Source organism: Mytilus edulis, chromosome 5, assembly GCF_963676685.1.
Source record: "Mytilus edulis chromosome 5, xbMytEdul2.2, whole genome shotgun sequence".
NCBI lineage: Eukaryota > Metazoa > Mollusca > Bivalvia > Mytilida > Mytilidae > Mytilus > Mytilus edulis.
In genome coordinates this window covers 29,007,767-29,023,123 of record NC_092348.1, presented here as the reverse complement: position 1 = coordinate 29,023,123, position 15,357 = coordinate 29,007,767, and the positions used below count along the sequence as shown (strand labels likewise).

Here is a 15,357-nt window from a genome sequence, read left to right as displayed (position 1 = left end):
TTAACAAATCAGAAAATGTTTCACAAAAGTAAATATTCATATTCATACGCAATTCTAAAACTCGCTTATTTCGACATTTGAAAATGTTAAATTTATGAGTCATTTCATGTTAAGAGATGAATTTAAGATATATGCATTAATTTTTTTAATTTGTACACTTTTCCCCCTTCCTATTTTATGCTTAGGAGGAATGTATCATATCGTATGCTTATCCGGTCTTTTTGTTTAGTTGTGACAAGGTCCTGAATTGACAACCTTGACATCAACAACACGTGAATACGCATCTGTATTTATTGCATTATTTCATACATTTATAAACCAATCAAAATGAAAATTTGGACGTCCGAACACACTTTCGAGTAAGTAGAATGTGTTAACCATAAAATAGTTTGGAGTTCCATTGATCTTTTATCAGAATAATTCAGATTGCGTAAGACCTTCAGGCCGGTATTGGTCACGTTTTTGCAACATGTATATTTTTTTAGTTTATGCAATTTTAAATCGTCAATGTTTCATGATAAAAGTTTAAACTTAAATGTCAATGTTGTCCTTAAATTAAAGAAGCTCACTCTTGTCCTTTCTTTACAATTTGTTATTATGAATTTATGTAAGTTTTTGTGCACCCTCTGCCAATATTGACTCCACCTGCCTATTCTTTACATCTTCCTGCCCTAATACACCTCATTATATAACTTAGGCACTGGCTACGGTTACATGGAAATGTAACAATAATAAAAATATTATTGTTACATTGGAGACTAATTGCCGGAATGCAAAGTTGGGTGAGGAACCGATTAATTACAAATGTAACAATAATTACTGAGGCTACGGTTACATTACGTTATTGTTACATGAAAAACAGCAATGTACGCTAGATTGATTAAACTTAAATCTTCTATAGTTGTATTGCTTCATTCTTTCATATGTACTAAACAATACTTGTAATTAAATACTGATAAATAATAAAATATTATTATTCAACAAATGGTGTACAACTTGAATAGTTTTACTACGTATTGATGGTTTTGATGTTCTTAAAGATACTACTCAAGATTAGGAGTGTGACTGTCAAAGGCGAAAAATATAGTTCAATGGTTTCACTTTTTAAAAGTATTTAACTGCACACCTACTCTTATTACTGTCATTATACTTTGGACCAATTTTGTTTAAGGTGAAAAAAATAAAACTTGGGATGCGTTTTAAACGAAATCAAGACATACATTTCATACAGCTTTATAACTTGACGCAAATTGATAATCAAAAGCAAAGTTTGCTAACTGTAACTTGAATACTAAGAAATTGTGTATCATCAGTACACGTATCCGTGGAGGACGTAATTTCGTTCATCAAAAATGTGTCGGACTTTAAAAACAACTTACTGGATTTGTAGAAATTGTCATTGTAAATAAAAAATTACAGTAAATAAATTGTATGTTATAAATGTATGTAATAAATGTCCTCAACTTTTATTATTTAGTACATATATTACTAGTCCCATCGTACATTGCTTTTTTTCATGTAACAATAACGCAATGTAACCGTAGCCTCAATAATTATTGTTACATTCGTAATTAAACAGGTCCTTACCCAACCATGCATTCCGGCATTTAGTCTCCAATGTAACAATAATATTTTTATTATTGTTACATTTCCATGTAACCGTAGCCAGTGCCTATAACTTAATTTTAAGAAATAGGCCACGTATGCATCAGTTATTAATCATCTTTATTCAGATGGAAAACTTAAAGAAGAAGAATTGCTATTTGTCGGCCATAACTGAACATCACTCAGGTTCATGGAAAAGTGATTGTTGTAAGACAATAGTTTGAGTGGGACAGATTCTGGGGTCGACCTATATTGCTTTCGAGACGTGACGGCCACACTTCCAAGACATTATTTTTTAAATAATTTATGATTTATAAAGTATAAATTTCAAATCTTTCAAATTTTGAAATGTAAAAAAACAAAATTTCAGTTGCAATGCAAGCTGTTAATGCAGCTTAAAAAGCATAAATATTGTAACACAAATTATCTACAGGCAGAGCAAAAACATTCTGTTCCACTCCAGGACTGAACAAGACTCTTAAAATGTGAGAAGCTGTTAACAGTCCTGACATAAAATTGAGAAAGGAAATGGTGAATATGTCAAAGCGACAACCACCTGACATGCCTGAAATGGTCTGGTAAACTATTCCATAAAGAAGCAGCAGCAAAACTAAAAGATTTTTTTCCATATGTGGTAGTTCTTAGCTGTGGTATTTCAAAAATATTACTGTATCTAAAAGAATATTTAGTGTGTTTAATTTGGAGTAAATTTTGTAAACATACAGGAGCCAAATTATTTAAAATTTTATAAGTCTCAAGTGCCATTGTGCTGATGCGTCTTACTTGTAGGGTTGGAACCTTTGAGTCATTCATATTTGTGCATTTTGTTCTGTTTGTTATGCGCAAGATATCAAAAAATCATTCAGAAAACAAAATGATATATATATTTTAATATTTTATTAGATCAAACACATTCCTATGTTATATATATATTTATATATACATGTATAATGCGTAAACAAATGATATAACAAAATTAAACATGATAAATAATGTAAAAACAGTATAGTTTATTAAAAACTTATAATAACCATCTATAAGTATCAAAATATTTCATGTATAACATCTATAAAAAAAAAAAAAAAACATGGACCATACGTCTTTACAAAGTCTGGCTGTTTTTGTACTATGGCTGTTTCATCTTTTCGGGGTATGGTCGTTTCATCCTATGGACGTCATGGCAGTATGTCTGTTACGTCCTGTATCACCTGGATTAGCGATAAGGTGTATACAATGATTTCAGCTGATTTTATATCCTAGTCCTATGTAGGAGGGGCATGAAGTGTTACCCTAGTCTGAGATGACTAACGTTCAACAGGCAAGTTGGTGCCGTGGAACGTCAGAGCTTGTCCCTTTAATATCAAACAGTGAATATTTGCCCATCTAAAATGGATGCGCCTCTTTGTTGCCTCTTAAGCCCACTGACAGTCTTGGATCTACATGATTCGGCCCTCAATTTTTTCATTTTTTTTTTTTTTTAAATATATGTTTCATCTACTGAACACCCTTGTTGCATAGGAAATGTACTGGAAAATTCATGATTATGCCCTCGCCTTGGAGGAGGGAGCATTAAGTTTTATCTATAACCCTTGGCCATCTGTACTTGCGAACGTATGTATGTCCCAAAATTGGTTTCCATTCTTTAACTTGAGTTTGCCTCAACCAAATGAAACTTGTACACAATGCTTATTACCACAAAATACAGATCAAGTTTGTATATTGGTAGCGTCACTTTAAGAGTTATGCCCTTTTAAAAATGGAAAATTTTAAAAATTGAGTGATCTCTCAAGGCAGAGTTTTCAATAAGAGCCGGCACCCGACGAAATGTCGCCGTTTCAAAAGATGGAAATCACCCGTTCAAATGCTGATAAGACATGATCCATGCACAGTTTACGTAATCAAAACTGTATGAAATTTTCAAAAAAATCTTGTTTCAGAGCACGGTCTCCTGCTCCAAAAAGAGCTACAGTGGCTGCAAATAAGTTTTCAATTTTCACTGCCAAAAAACCAAGATGTTTACAGTGTTGTCTCCCCTTATATCATGTATATTTAATATAATTTTTGAAATTATTTCAATCATTCAACCTTTTTTAATGGAAAGCTAACTAACTAATTTTTACAATCAAACACAAAAAACATGTTAACTTTTTCACCAAAAAAAACCTGTTTATATCATATAAAATATTTCAAAATGCAAGTTGAAATTATTGGGATTATAACCCTGTCGCATTTTTCACAATAATAAAAACATCCCAATAATTTAATTTACAGTAAATAAGGATTTATGCTGCCAGATGATTATAGTTTGTTAGAAGTTGTGAAACTTTCATCAGAATGAATGGTTGTTTGCTCACAGGAGCTGTAAAGCAAGCAATAATAATAATAATTGCTTGCAGCAACAACTTCTACTGGTTACAATATTGCTTTTAATCTGTGGAAATAGTTCACTGGTTAGAATAGCAATACAACAAGTTAATTGAAGTTTCATGTAAATTAAAACAGAATTGTAGTTGCAATTCAGATTACTTGTTTTTACAATTTTGTACCTAATAATATGTTTTGTTTAATAGACACAGTTGGGACACAATTGTACAGGCAGCATGGAAGAAATATCCTAATCCATTGAATCCTGCAGTAATAGGTACTGATGTTTTAGACAGAAAGGTTGATAACAAAGGGGTTTTAAAGACACATCGACTTATGACAACTCAGTGGGGTCTACCAAACTGGGCTAAAAAGGTAATATTTATATTGCAAATTGCATAAATGACTTGAAAGGTTAAAAGAAAATTAAGAATTTCTTGAGTCAAATGAGATCATTTTGGAGCAACTTACAGTGGGATGAATCTTAAAAGTGTATAGTAACTTTATTTTTTAGCTCATATAGATTTACCTAAGGAATTCAAATGCTTTTAAGTGTAGTGTGTACACAATTATGTTTCAATCATATCGGTAAATAAACACTGAAACATTTTGCCTAAGGGATGCATTTATACACATGCTTGTAGAGATTATTAAAGGAAATATATGTTATAATCTAAAAAAACAGTAAGTGGTATATAGACTGAAATTGTGTAAGCTTTTATGCTGTTTAAGCAATGGACAAAAATTGTTGAAAAGTCCTTCATTTGATTTTCATTACATGGAGTTGAAACATAAAAACAAATCCAATTTTATTTCTTAGGCTTCATGTTTGATAAATTAAGATAGATCAACTTAAAAATTTTAGGAGGCTAATATATGTACCTTTATTTAAAAAATGTGTTCACATAATAAAGTAAGCATTCAAGTTAAATAGTTTATATATTCTCAAATTACACTTTAAAAAGAAAAGATATCAAATTAAACAAGTGAACTTATAAATAAGTATTAATCTTCTTATTTATTTTATATATTGTATTTGTTATTGATAATTTAAATCCTCTTAAAGTTCATAATGCCCAGTACTGCCTGGTAAAACCAGGTGCTTTCCCAATATTTCCTACTGACCTAAGCATTGTCCATTTAACCCTAGCTGGTTTTATTTACCTTGATTAAATGCATTACTTTAATTTTCAGTTACAGTTGCTGAGTATGCTAGCATATTATTAAAAGATTATTATTGAACTCTATTAGTAAAAAAAAAAGCTATTCTGATTTTAATTTATTTAAATATTGACATGCATAATATTTTGGTATTTAAAAACAGATGGTTGGCATATCTGATGATTGTTATGTGATTGAGAAGTCAGATGTTGACTTGAAAACTAACACTATGTCTATCAAATCAAGAAATGTAAGTGAGAACAAAAATAAATGTTTGTATTTTCTGTTTTGTTGTGCTTAGTTACGTATGAAATTTTGCAGCTTTAATGAGTCCAGAACCAGAAATATCCAGTTTGAAACATAATTAAATTAGAGCTGTGTCCTTTATATTCAAATGCAAATGCACATGTAAATATAAAAGACTTTGTTGAATTTGGAACATTTGAAAAAGACAAAAAAAAGAGGATTTTTTTGGTCTGTTTTGTAGGGTGTTTATTACAACTCAAATTTTCAAACAGACTTTCTGTTGAGATTTTGTCAGCCTACATGGTTAACAGATGTATTGGTATTCATTTGCATAAGGTAGATTTCTATATGACCCAGCTCATATGTAATCACAATGATTTGAAAAATGAGATGCAGGCTTGCATTTTATGCCAGAATTTCAAAAAAAATTAAGTCTCATAAAACGCTGCAGGATTTTTTACTTCACTTTTATTTTAGCATGTCACTTTTCATTTCCTTATTTGTTTCTCCATTAGATTTTAGGACAGGATGAAAATGCGTATGGATCAGAACATTCAGAAGTTGACCCCAAGGCTAAAACCATGACACTTAAGTCCAAAAATGTAAGTGAGAAGGCACTTTTAAAAGCTTTTTTATATTGAAGTTTTAATTCTTTACGTCTCCTGAAAAGATACTGTACATAACCTGAAGACATAAGTGAAGAAAGTCTATAATTATTAAATGAGAAGTAATATTTTAATACTCTGCCAAGAATAAAGAAGATACAGATTTTGAACAACAATAAAATGCTGTTGTTCTCTTCATATTCAAAGGGGGATAACTGGCACAGTCCTGAACAAACTTGAATGATGTATATATATATATATATATACAGCTATTAGACCAAGATTTTTTGTAAAATTAAAATATATAAATTATTTTATGCTTTAAATTTAATATTTTTGAGTTTATTAGTTTCACTGATTGTTAATTTGACATTGTATTTGCTGTTGTACATTTCATGTATTTTTATTGTTTTTTAAAAAAAACCTAAGAATTGGCATGTTTCACCAAATTATCTCTTACATACATATGTATTTCATTTCTTGTTTTTATCAGAATGTTGTTATATACTTTCAATATTCCTTTTGATTTGTATTGTTTTAACTTTATGCATGTGCAAAATTGCATATTTATTTTTTTAATTCTGCACAATATCAGATATTTGCTTTCCAATGTATTTTAAAATTTCTACTGAATGAAAAAACCGTTATTAAAGACACTCAATCCTCTTGCTTTACTGAAAAATTGAACACAACAGAAAAGTTTACAGACTGTCGAATCCCGTTATACCAATGTGATGACATTTTCATTGAATAAATAAAAACTAATCAACAAAGATACTTTTTTTGGTTAAAAAGCTTGAACCAAATCTTATCAGACAATTCTGGGATGTTGCAAAACTACGTGAAATGTATACATGTAAAACAAAATGCAGTTGTACCATTTTGTCATAACTAAGATGCTCATTTACAACTGTTTTATAAAAACATACATAGGACCTTGGCTACAGCAGGCACTTCCAAATCTAAACTACAGTTGGATGTTTTTGTACAGTGAAAGTCTATAGAGAAATTAGGAAAATTTCTCTATAGAGGGTTACCATACATGTATAATTTCTATATTACCTCCCCTTAGTACCATGCATGTAATAAATGAACTGCCCTTGTTGTTAACAGTATACATGATGTAGTAAATTTCAAAATGTTTTAAGATACACATATGTCCCCATAGCTATTACTTGTGCATACATTTCTTTGTGTGAGACTTTGTGAAAATTTACTCACTAGTTTTATATCTTTTCAGTTAACCTGGTGTAATTTAGTAACCATAGATGAAAAACTAGTGTATGCAACCCACCCTGATGACAGCTCTAAGTAAGTCTTATTACAGATTATAAAAAACCACATGAGACATTAATAGGAAGATTACAATTTTATTATAAGTGAATTGAATTGAAAGAGTCATGACATTTTTTTTTTTTTTTGATATGATCCCATTTATTATTAAGCTATTCCTTCACAGTTGGTGAATAATTTATTGAAACAAAATTCTTCTTTTAAGAATCTCAATTCTATTTTCCATTAAGAGCGCTTTCGCTTTCATTCGTTCATCACATTCACAGTTTTCCCCTTACACTTCTGCGGTGTGATGGCCAAAGTTATGACAAGAGGTCTCGTAGTTAAGGTCACTGCATACAGGAAAATATTGGCGAATTATTGTCTGGAAAGTCTATAATTCAATATCGGTCCATTTATGATTAATTTCTTCTTTTTTTTTAAAGTGCACGCTCGCTTCTTTTAGAGTAAAACTTAGCCATTCAATTATATAAAACATGTTTAACTTTTTTTTTAAGGATGTACACCTCTGAGGAGCCAAAAGTTTTAGAATTAAATTATTTTTCTTAACTGTTTTTTGGGTTTATATGACTGTAAAAAAATAATTGGTGAAGAATCATATGGTGGTGCACTTCATTTTTTTCTATGGCCCTTTGAAAGTACCATATTTTTTCACAGAGTTAAGTTTGATTACAACATTTTTTAAATTCATTGATATTTTCCACTTGTATCACATATTTTAGAAATAATTCCAGAACAAGATTTCAACGAGACTGAAAAGTCAGAAGAAGACATCCTTAAATTGAAGTTTCATATGACTTGTGTTTATTGAAATAGTCCAGGATACTTTTTAACAGAATTATTCTTTCTTTCAGAACCCATTTGAAACAAGAAGCAGTTGTAAATATTAAAGGAGTACCATTGTCCAGTTACTTAGAAAATATGATTACACAGAATATAAATAATAATGCACAAAAGGTAGGTTTCTATTTAGTCAGTACTAGGCTTGAACAGAAATTAACAAAGCGAGACTTATTTCAAGAAATAATTGAGACTTTTGTACTAAGATTTTTCCTTGAATTGCAGACAAGTCATTATTCTGATAATAATATCAGAGTTCTCACTAAGATGGGTTTTGAACTCGTTAAAATCTATCTAGACTTGTGATTAATATAAAAAATTGTGAGCCCGAATGCATTGAGATTATAAAATTTAATGTTGTATCAACTCATCACATATATCATCATTTTAGATTCTCGCCATAGCCAAAATTGATGAGTACCTGAAAAATACAGTGAATTTAGTAAAAATGAGTACATAACATTCTTAAATCCAGTTTGTAAGTTTAAACTGTTAACTCATGCATACTCTTTGATCATTTCAGGGCAGAGAAGGTTTAGAATGGGTTGTGAGGAAGATTAAAGTAGAGGCAGAAACACTCCAGACAGAGGCAGCCTCTTTTACTAAAGACACTTTTCACACAATTCACAAAGTGGAATCTTTGTTCAATAGAGATGGATCGTTATAACGATAAAGAAACTTAGGTCTTTTTATTAAAAGCCAAATATCTGTGATATTCCATTTTCCATCATCACCCTCAACGAAATCACTGTTGGAAACCTGTTCGGGGCCAAACTGATGCAGATTGACCTTTGTATTGTAAACCATCCATGCGACAGTCATGTGACATATCGATAAACCATTCATGTGACATATCGATAAACCATCCATGTGACAATCATGTGACATATTGATAAAGCACCTTATGTTGTGTGAAGAAGTTTGTTTGACAACATTTGTTATCTTAATTGATATGGGTCTGATTCTTTGTCTTCTATGAAAGCTGTCAGATAGTTAAATTATCAAATAGCTGTTTTCTACAAAAAACTTAGTGCTTAGTTTAGTAGTAACTTGGGATTTTTTTTTTATAGAAATGTAAGAAAGAATTACTTATAGACACAATATTAGATTGCAAGTGAAGAATTTAGGCTTGTATACTTATTTTGAAGAAATAATACATTCACAAAAATGATATCTTTCCCTTTATGATACTTGTATCCAAGAATATGAATTGGGATTTTGACTAAGAGAAGATAAGTGAATGTTGTTTGATATGATATAATTTCCATATAAAATTCCGTGAGAGTCAAATACTTAACAAGATCTTCCAGTCTCAATGCCAAACCAGATGTTGTTTGATCTGATATATAATTTCCATATGAAATTCCGTTTGTATATTTTGTGAGAGTCGAATACTTAACAAGATCTTCCAGTCTCAATGCCAAACCCGATGTCGTTTGCATAGTTATTGTGTGTGATGATTGTTTTTCAACCATATCATTTCATAAATCATTGTGATATTTTTTCGGGCTATATTGTATTAGATCATGACAGAATGTTATATTATTTGTGACTTTTTGTGTTCAGAATACAAACCATTCCTATTTGTCAATAAAATAAACGACATATTCTATATTGAGTATATTTCATTCTCAGGATATTGTTACATAACTATTTATTTTTGTTTGTAAACTTTATTTCTTTACAATCCCATTTTTTGTATATTATAGTTTGAAATTGATTTTAACAGGAATAAGGCATTTTGGGATGTAATACATTAATTTCAGGCATTAAGTATATTTGAAGTATATTTTTGAACAAGTGACCTAAACATTCATATCACATATCTTGATATTCAAGAATGATTGTTGATTTATGCTCATATGAATCATTTATATTATGACTTTGTTATTTATTAGAAGATCAACAATAAGTTTCTCACTTTTGTATATTATATTTTTATATACCACTGACATACATGTATATATGTAAAAGTAACAAAGCGACTGCTTTTCACAATCATGTTTTGGTGCAAGCTGAGTAGAATATTTAATCACACTAGGTTTTGTCAACTACTACATACTAATTTTCACAATGTCTTGTAGCTGGGTTTTTTACACAGTACATACATTTATGTAATCATAGGTTAATTGTTTGTGCTTTTTTCGTCAAAGTAGACCTTTTTATTACGTTTAATTTTTTTTCCCGTTAAACAAAAATGTAAAAACTGTAAACTAGAAAAGTTTATTTGGGTAATGTAAATGTAAAATAAAGGAATCAAAACAAGCTGATAAACATTTTGATTGTTTTCATTATGTAAATTCAGAATTTTGTGTTGTTTTTATACGACCGCAAATTTTGAAAAAATTTTCGTCGTATATTGCTATCACGTTGGCGTCGGCGTCGTCGTCGTCCGGCGTCCGAATACTTTTAGTTTTCGCACTCTAACTTTAGTAAAAGTGAATGGAAATCTATGAAATTTTAACACAAGGTTTATGACCACAAAAGAAAGGTTGGTATTGATTTTGGGAGTTTTGGTCCCAACATTTTAGGAATTAGGGGCCAAAAAGGGCCCAAATAAGCATTTTCTTGGTTTTCGCACTATAACTTTAGTTTAAGTTAATAGAAATCTATGAAATTTTGACACAAGGTTTATGACCACAAAAGAACGGTTGGGATTGATTTTGGGAGTTTTGGTCTCAACAGTTTAGGAATTAGGGGCCAAAAAAGGGCCCAAATAAGCATTATTCTTGGTTTTCGCACAATAACATTAGTTTAAGTAAATAGAAATCAATGAAATTTAAACACAATGTTAATGACTACAAAAGGAAGGTTGGTATTGATTTTGGGAGTTTAGGTCCCAACAGTTTAGGAATTAGGGGCCAAAAAGGGACCCAAATAAGCATTTTTCTTGGTTTTCGCACCATAACGTTAGTATAAGTAAATAGAAATCTATGAAATTTAAACACAAGGTTTATGACCATAAAAGAAAGGTTGGGTTTGATTTTGGGAGTTTTGGTCCCAACATAATAAGGGGCCCAAAGGGTCCAAAATTAAACTTTTGTTTGATTTCATCAAAATTGAATAATTGGGGTTCTTTGATATGCTGAATCTAACTGTCATGACTGTGTATGTAGATTCTTAACTTTTGGTCCCGTTTTCAAATTGGTCTACATTAAGGTCCAAAGGGTCCAAAATTAAACTTAGTTTGATTTTAACAAAAATTGAAATCTTGAAGTTCTTTGATATGCTGAATCCAAAAATGTACTTAGATTTTTTATTATGGGCCCAGTTTTCAAGTTGGTCCAAATCAGGATCTAAAATTATTATATTAAGTATTGTGCAATAGCAAGTCTTTTCAATTGCACAGTATTGCGCAATGGCAAGAAATATCTAATTGCACAATATTGTGAAATATCAATTTTTTTTTTAATTAGAGTTATCTTTCTTTGTCCAGAATAGTAAGCAAGAAATATCTAATTGCAAAATATTGTGCAATAGCAAGATTTTTTTTTAATTGGAGTTATCTTTCTTTGTCCAGAATCAACTTAAATCTTTGTTATATACAATATACAATGTATATTCACTTTTTACTACCAACTGATAAATTAAAATAATCTTTACCATTCAGTGATAACAAGCAGTTTTTTTACATCTTAATATTTTATGATGTATTTAAATGAGTAGTTATTGTTGCAAACTCCATTAGAAATTTTAATTGAGATTAGTTTTGGAATAAGGGAAAGGGGGGTGTGATTAAAAAAATTGGGTTCAATTTTTCTCATTTGAAATTTCATAAATAAAAAAGAAAATTTCTTCAAACATTTTTTTGAGAGGATTAATATTCAACAGCATAGTGAATTGCTCTAAGAGAAACAAAAATTTTAAGTTCATTAGAACACATTCATTCTGTGTCAGAAACCTATGCTGTGTCAACTATTTAATCACAATCCAAATTTAGAGCTGAATCCAGCTTGAATGTTGTGTCCATACTTGCCCTAACCGTTCAGGGTTCAACCTCTGCGGTCGTATAAAGCTACGCCCTGCGGAGCATCTGGTTCAATGTTAATGTGACAAAAAAACCTGAAGAAATGTGTATCACATTGATAAAATTTCAGACTCCTCAAATGAATAATGGAATATTTTTTGGATTTGAAGAATTCACAAAAATTAATTTACAGTTTATAGTCGCTTGTTATTGACATTTGAAGTCTAATTAGATTTTGCACAATTTCTATTGTGTGAACTTAATTATGTTGAGTGCCTGTTCAAGCAGAACAAATTAGAATATCATTTCAACTATAAGTGCCTTTTATTTATTCAAGTATTTATGTGTAATAGAATTTTTATTTCTTATGATGAGTAGTTCTATACTTTATATGCTGAATTCTTGTTAAGTTTTTTATCTGTTTATTATTAGTGCAAATCATCAAATTAAATTTTTTTAAGTAAAATTTGATCTTCTGTTTTTATTATTGTATCAAAGACCGGTCACAAATTTTGTATTTGGTAGATTGTAGCATAAACCTCTTTTTTTTTTTTTTTTGGGTGTTTGAAGTTAAATATGAAGCTGTACTCTTTTTTGCTGCAGAATTTCAAGTTTATTAAAAAACACACTTTAAATGGTAATGGTATTTGGGTTACTGTTTGCAATAATATACATGCATCTCATTTTCAAGTATCGTACTGGACATGCAGGAAATAATTGCCACTGGTCGTTAAGCAACAAAAAATCAATCAATGATTTTCAAGTGTGTTTGGCATTCTCATCCGTCAAATATTATCAAAAAGACAATAAACTTGAGCATTGTTGAACAATTGTAAAAATATTTCATTGTACATGAACACACGGCTCACAGAAACAAATCTATTTATAGTACAGAACAAATGGTTCTTTTTATACATCCTGGGTATAAAAGTAGATGTTGGTACACAACAAACAAAATCTGTTTTTAACTTAATTGAAAGAATTAACAGATAACATATATGACATCAGGTATTTTATTATACGACCGCAAAAATTAAAAAAAAATTGGTCGTATATTGGTATCATGTACTAGCATTTTTCTAGTTTCCATGAAGGAATGGTTAATAATGACTTTGGGGGTTTATGACTCAAAATGTTTCGGAATTAGGGGGAACACTATGTATTTCTAGTCAATGGACAATTAAGACAATTTAAAAGCAGTGTAAGGGAGGTAATTCTAAAACATTTAACATACATTGTTGGGTATGTTCGGATTTACCTCCCTTACACTACTTGTATGTTATGTATAAAAAAATGTTAGGTTTTGGACTTGTTGCACAAAAAAAAGGGAGGGTGGTAGTAATTTTCATTTTTATACGACCGCAAAATTTGAAAAATTTTTCGTCGTATATTGCTATCACGTTGGCGTCGTCGTCGTCGTCCGAATACTTTTAGTTTTCGCACTCTAACTTTAGTAAAAGTGAATGGAAATCTATGAAATTTTAACGCAAGGTTTATGACCACAAAAGGAAGGTTGGTATTGATTTTGGGAGTTTTGGTTCCAACATTTTAGGAATTAGGGGCCAAAAAGGGCCCAAATAAGCATTTTCTTGGTTTTCGCACTATAACTTTAGTTTAAGTTAATAGAAATCTATGAAATTTTGACACAAGGTTTATGACCACAAAAGAACGATTGGGATTGATTTTGGGAGTTTTGGTTTCAACAGTTTAGGAATTAGGGGCAAAAAAAGGGCCCAAATAAGCATTATTCTTGGTTTTCGCACAATAACTTTAGTTTAAGTAAATAGAAATCTATGAAATTTAAACACAAGGTTTATGACCATAAAAGGAAGGTTGGTATTGATTTTGGGAGTTTTGGTCCCAACAGTTTAGGAATAAAGGGCCCAAAGGGTCCAAATTAAACTTTGTTTGATTTCATCAAAAATTGAATAATTGGGGTTCTTTGGTATGCCGAATCTAACTGTGTATGCAGATTCTTAATTTTTGGTCCTGTTTTCAAATTGGTCTACATTAAGGTCCAAAGGGTCCAAAATTAAACTTAGTTTGATTTTAACAAAAATTGAATCCTGGGGGTTGTTTGATATGCTGAATTTAGAAATGTACTTAGATTTTTAATTATTGGCCTAGTTTTCAAGTTGGTCCAAATGGGGGTCCAAAATTAAACTTTGTTCATCAAAAATTGAATAAATGGGTTCTTTGATATGCCAAATCTAACTGTGTATGTAGATTCTTAATTTTTGGTCCAGTTTTCAAATGGTCTACATTAAGGTCCAAAGGGTCCAAAATTAAACTAAGTTTGATTTTAACAAAAATTAAATTCTTGGGCTTATTTGATATGCTTTATCTAAATATGTACTTTGATTTTTGATTATGGGCCCAGTTTTCAAGTTGGTCCAAATCAGGATTCCATATCAAGTATTGTGCAATAGCAAGAAATTTTCAATTGCACAGTATTGCACAATAGCAAGAAATATCTAATTGCACAATATTGTGCAATAGCAATTAATTTTCAATTGGAGTTATCTTTCTTTGTATAGAATAGAAGTTGATAATATATGTTGGAAATTTGCCAGACATGACTATGATGTCATTTTCTATTTTTATTTGCCAATAACTTTATGTAAATAACTTCATTGGAAATTTGCCAATATAAAATGTTGCTGATGAAGCTTTTTTTCCTTATCTTATCTAAAATGTTTTTAGATAATGTATGTTGGACATTTGCCAGACATGACTATGATGTCATTTTCTATTTTTATTTGCCAATAACTTTATGTAAATAACTTCATTGGAAATTTGCCAATATAAAATGTTGCTGATGAAGTTTTTTTTATTGTTTTATACAATAAACAATGTATATTCACTTTTACTACCAACCAATCTTTACCATTCAGTGATAACAAGCACTTTATTTTACATTTTAATATTTTATGATGTATTTAAAAGAGTAGTTATTGTTGCAAACTCCATTAGAAATTTGAATTGATATCAGTTTTGGAAAAAGGGAAACAGGGATGTGAAAAAAAAGGGGGGGGGTTTAAATTTTTCTCATTTCAGATTTCATAAATAAAAAGAAAATTTCTTCAAACATTTTTTTGAGAGGATTAATATTCAACAGCATAGTGAATTGCTCAAAGGCAAAAAAAATATTTTAAGTTCATTAGACCACATTCATTCTGTGTCAGAAACCTATGCTGTGTCAACTATTTAATTTTAGATTTAAAAAGTTTGAAGAAGAAATCTTTAATTGATTTGTAAAATCTTGACATTTGTTTT

The 15,357-nt window shown here is 30.1% G+C and overlaps 1 protein-coding gene across 2 annotated transcripts; it reads left to right on the top strand.

Moving 5' to 3' along the window:
• Window positions 1-224: 224 nt before the first annotated feature.
• Window positions 225-12,537, top strand: LOC139523368 (PRELI domain containing protein 3B-like). 2 transcript variants are annotated; one of them, XM_071317286.1, is made up of 7 exons: window positions 225-359; window positions 4,176-4,344; window positions 5,892-5,978; window positions 7,222-7,292; window positions 8,129-8,231; window positions 8,638-10,425; window positions 12,145-12,537. In XM_071317286.1, exons 1-6 carry the CDS (start codon window positions 328-330, stop codon window positions 8,779-8,781), a joined length of 606 nt encoding a protein of 201 aa, XP_071173387.1. In that variant the 5' UTR covers window positions 225-327; the 3' UTR covers window positions 8,782-10,425; window positions 12,145-12,537. The 2 variants fall into 2 exon arrangements, with proteins under 2 accessions (XP_071173387.1, XP_071173388.1); XM_071317287.1 differs by lacking the exons at window positions 5,892-5,978; window positions 12,145-12,537 and adding an exon at window positions 5,294-5,380 and having other exon boundaries at window positions 8,638-10,312.
• The last annotated feature ends 2,820 nt before the right edge of the window (window positions 12,538-15,357 follow it).

What these genes read in the sequence shown, in the direction of transcription:
- LOC139523368 (XM_071317286.1), top strand. Translation starts at nt 328, where the DNA reads ATGAAAATTTGGACGTCCGAACACACTTTCGA. An exon ending in TGACACTTAAGTCCAAAAAT is followed by an intron (nt 5,979 to 7,221) that starts GTAAGTGAGAAG and finishes ATATCTTTTCAG; the next exon opens with TTAACCTGGTGTAATTTAGT. An exon ending in TAAATAATAATGCACAAAAG is followed by an intron (nt 8,232 to 8,637) that starts GTAGGTTTCTAT and finishes TGATCATTTCAG; the next exon opens with GGCAGAGAAGGTTTAGAATG.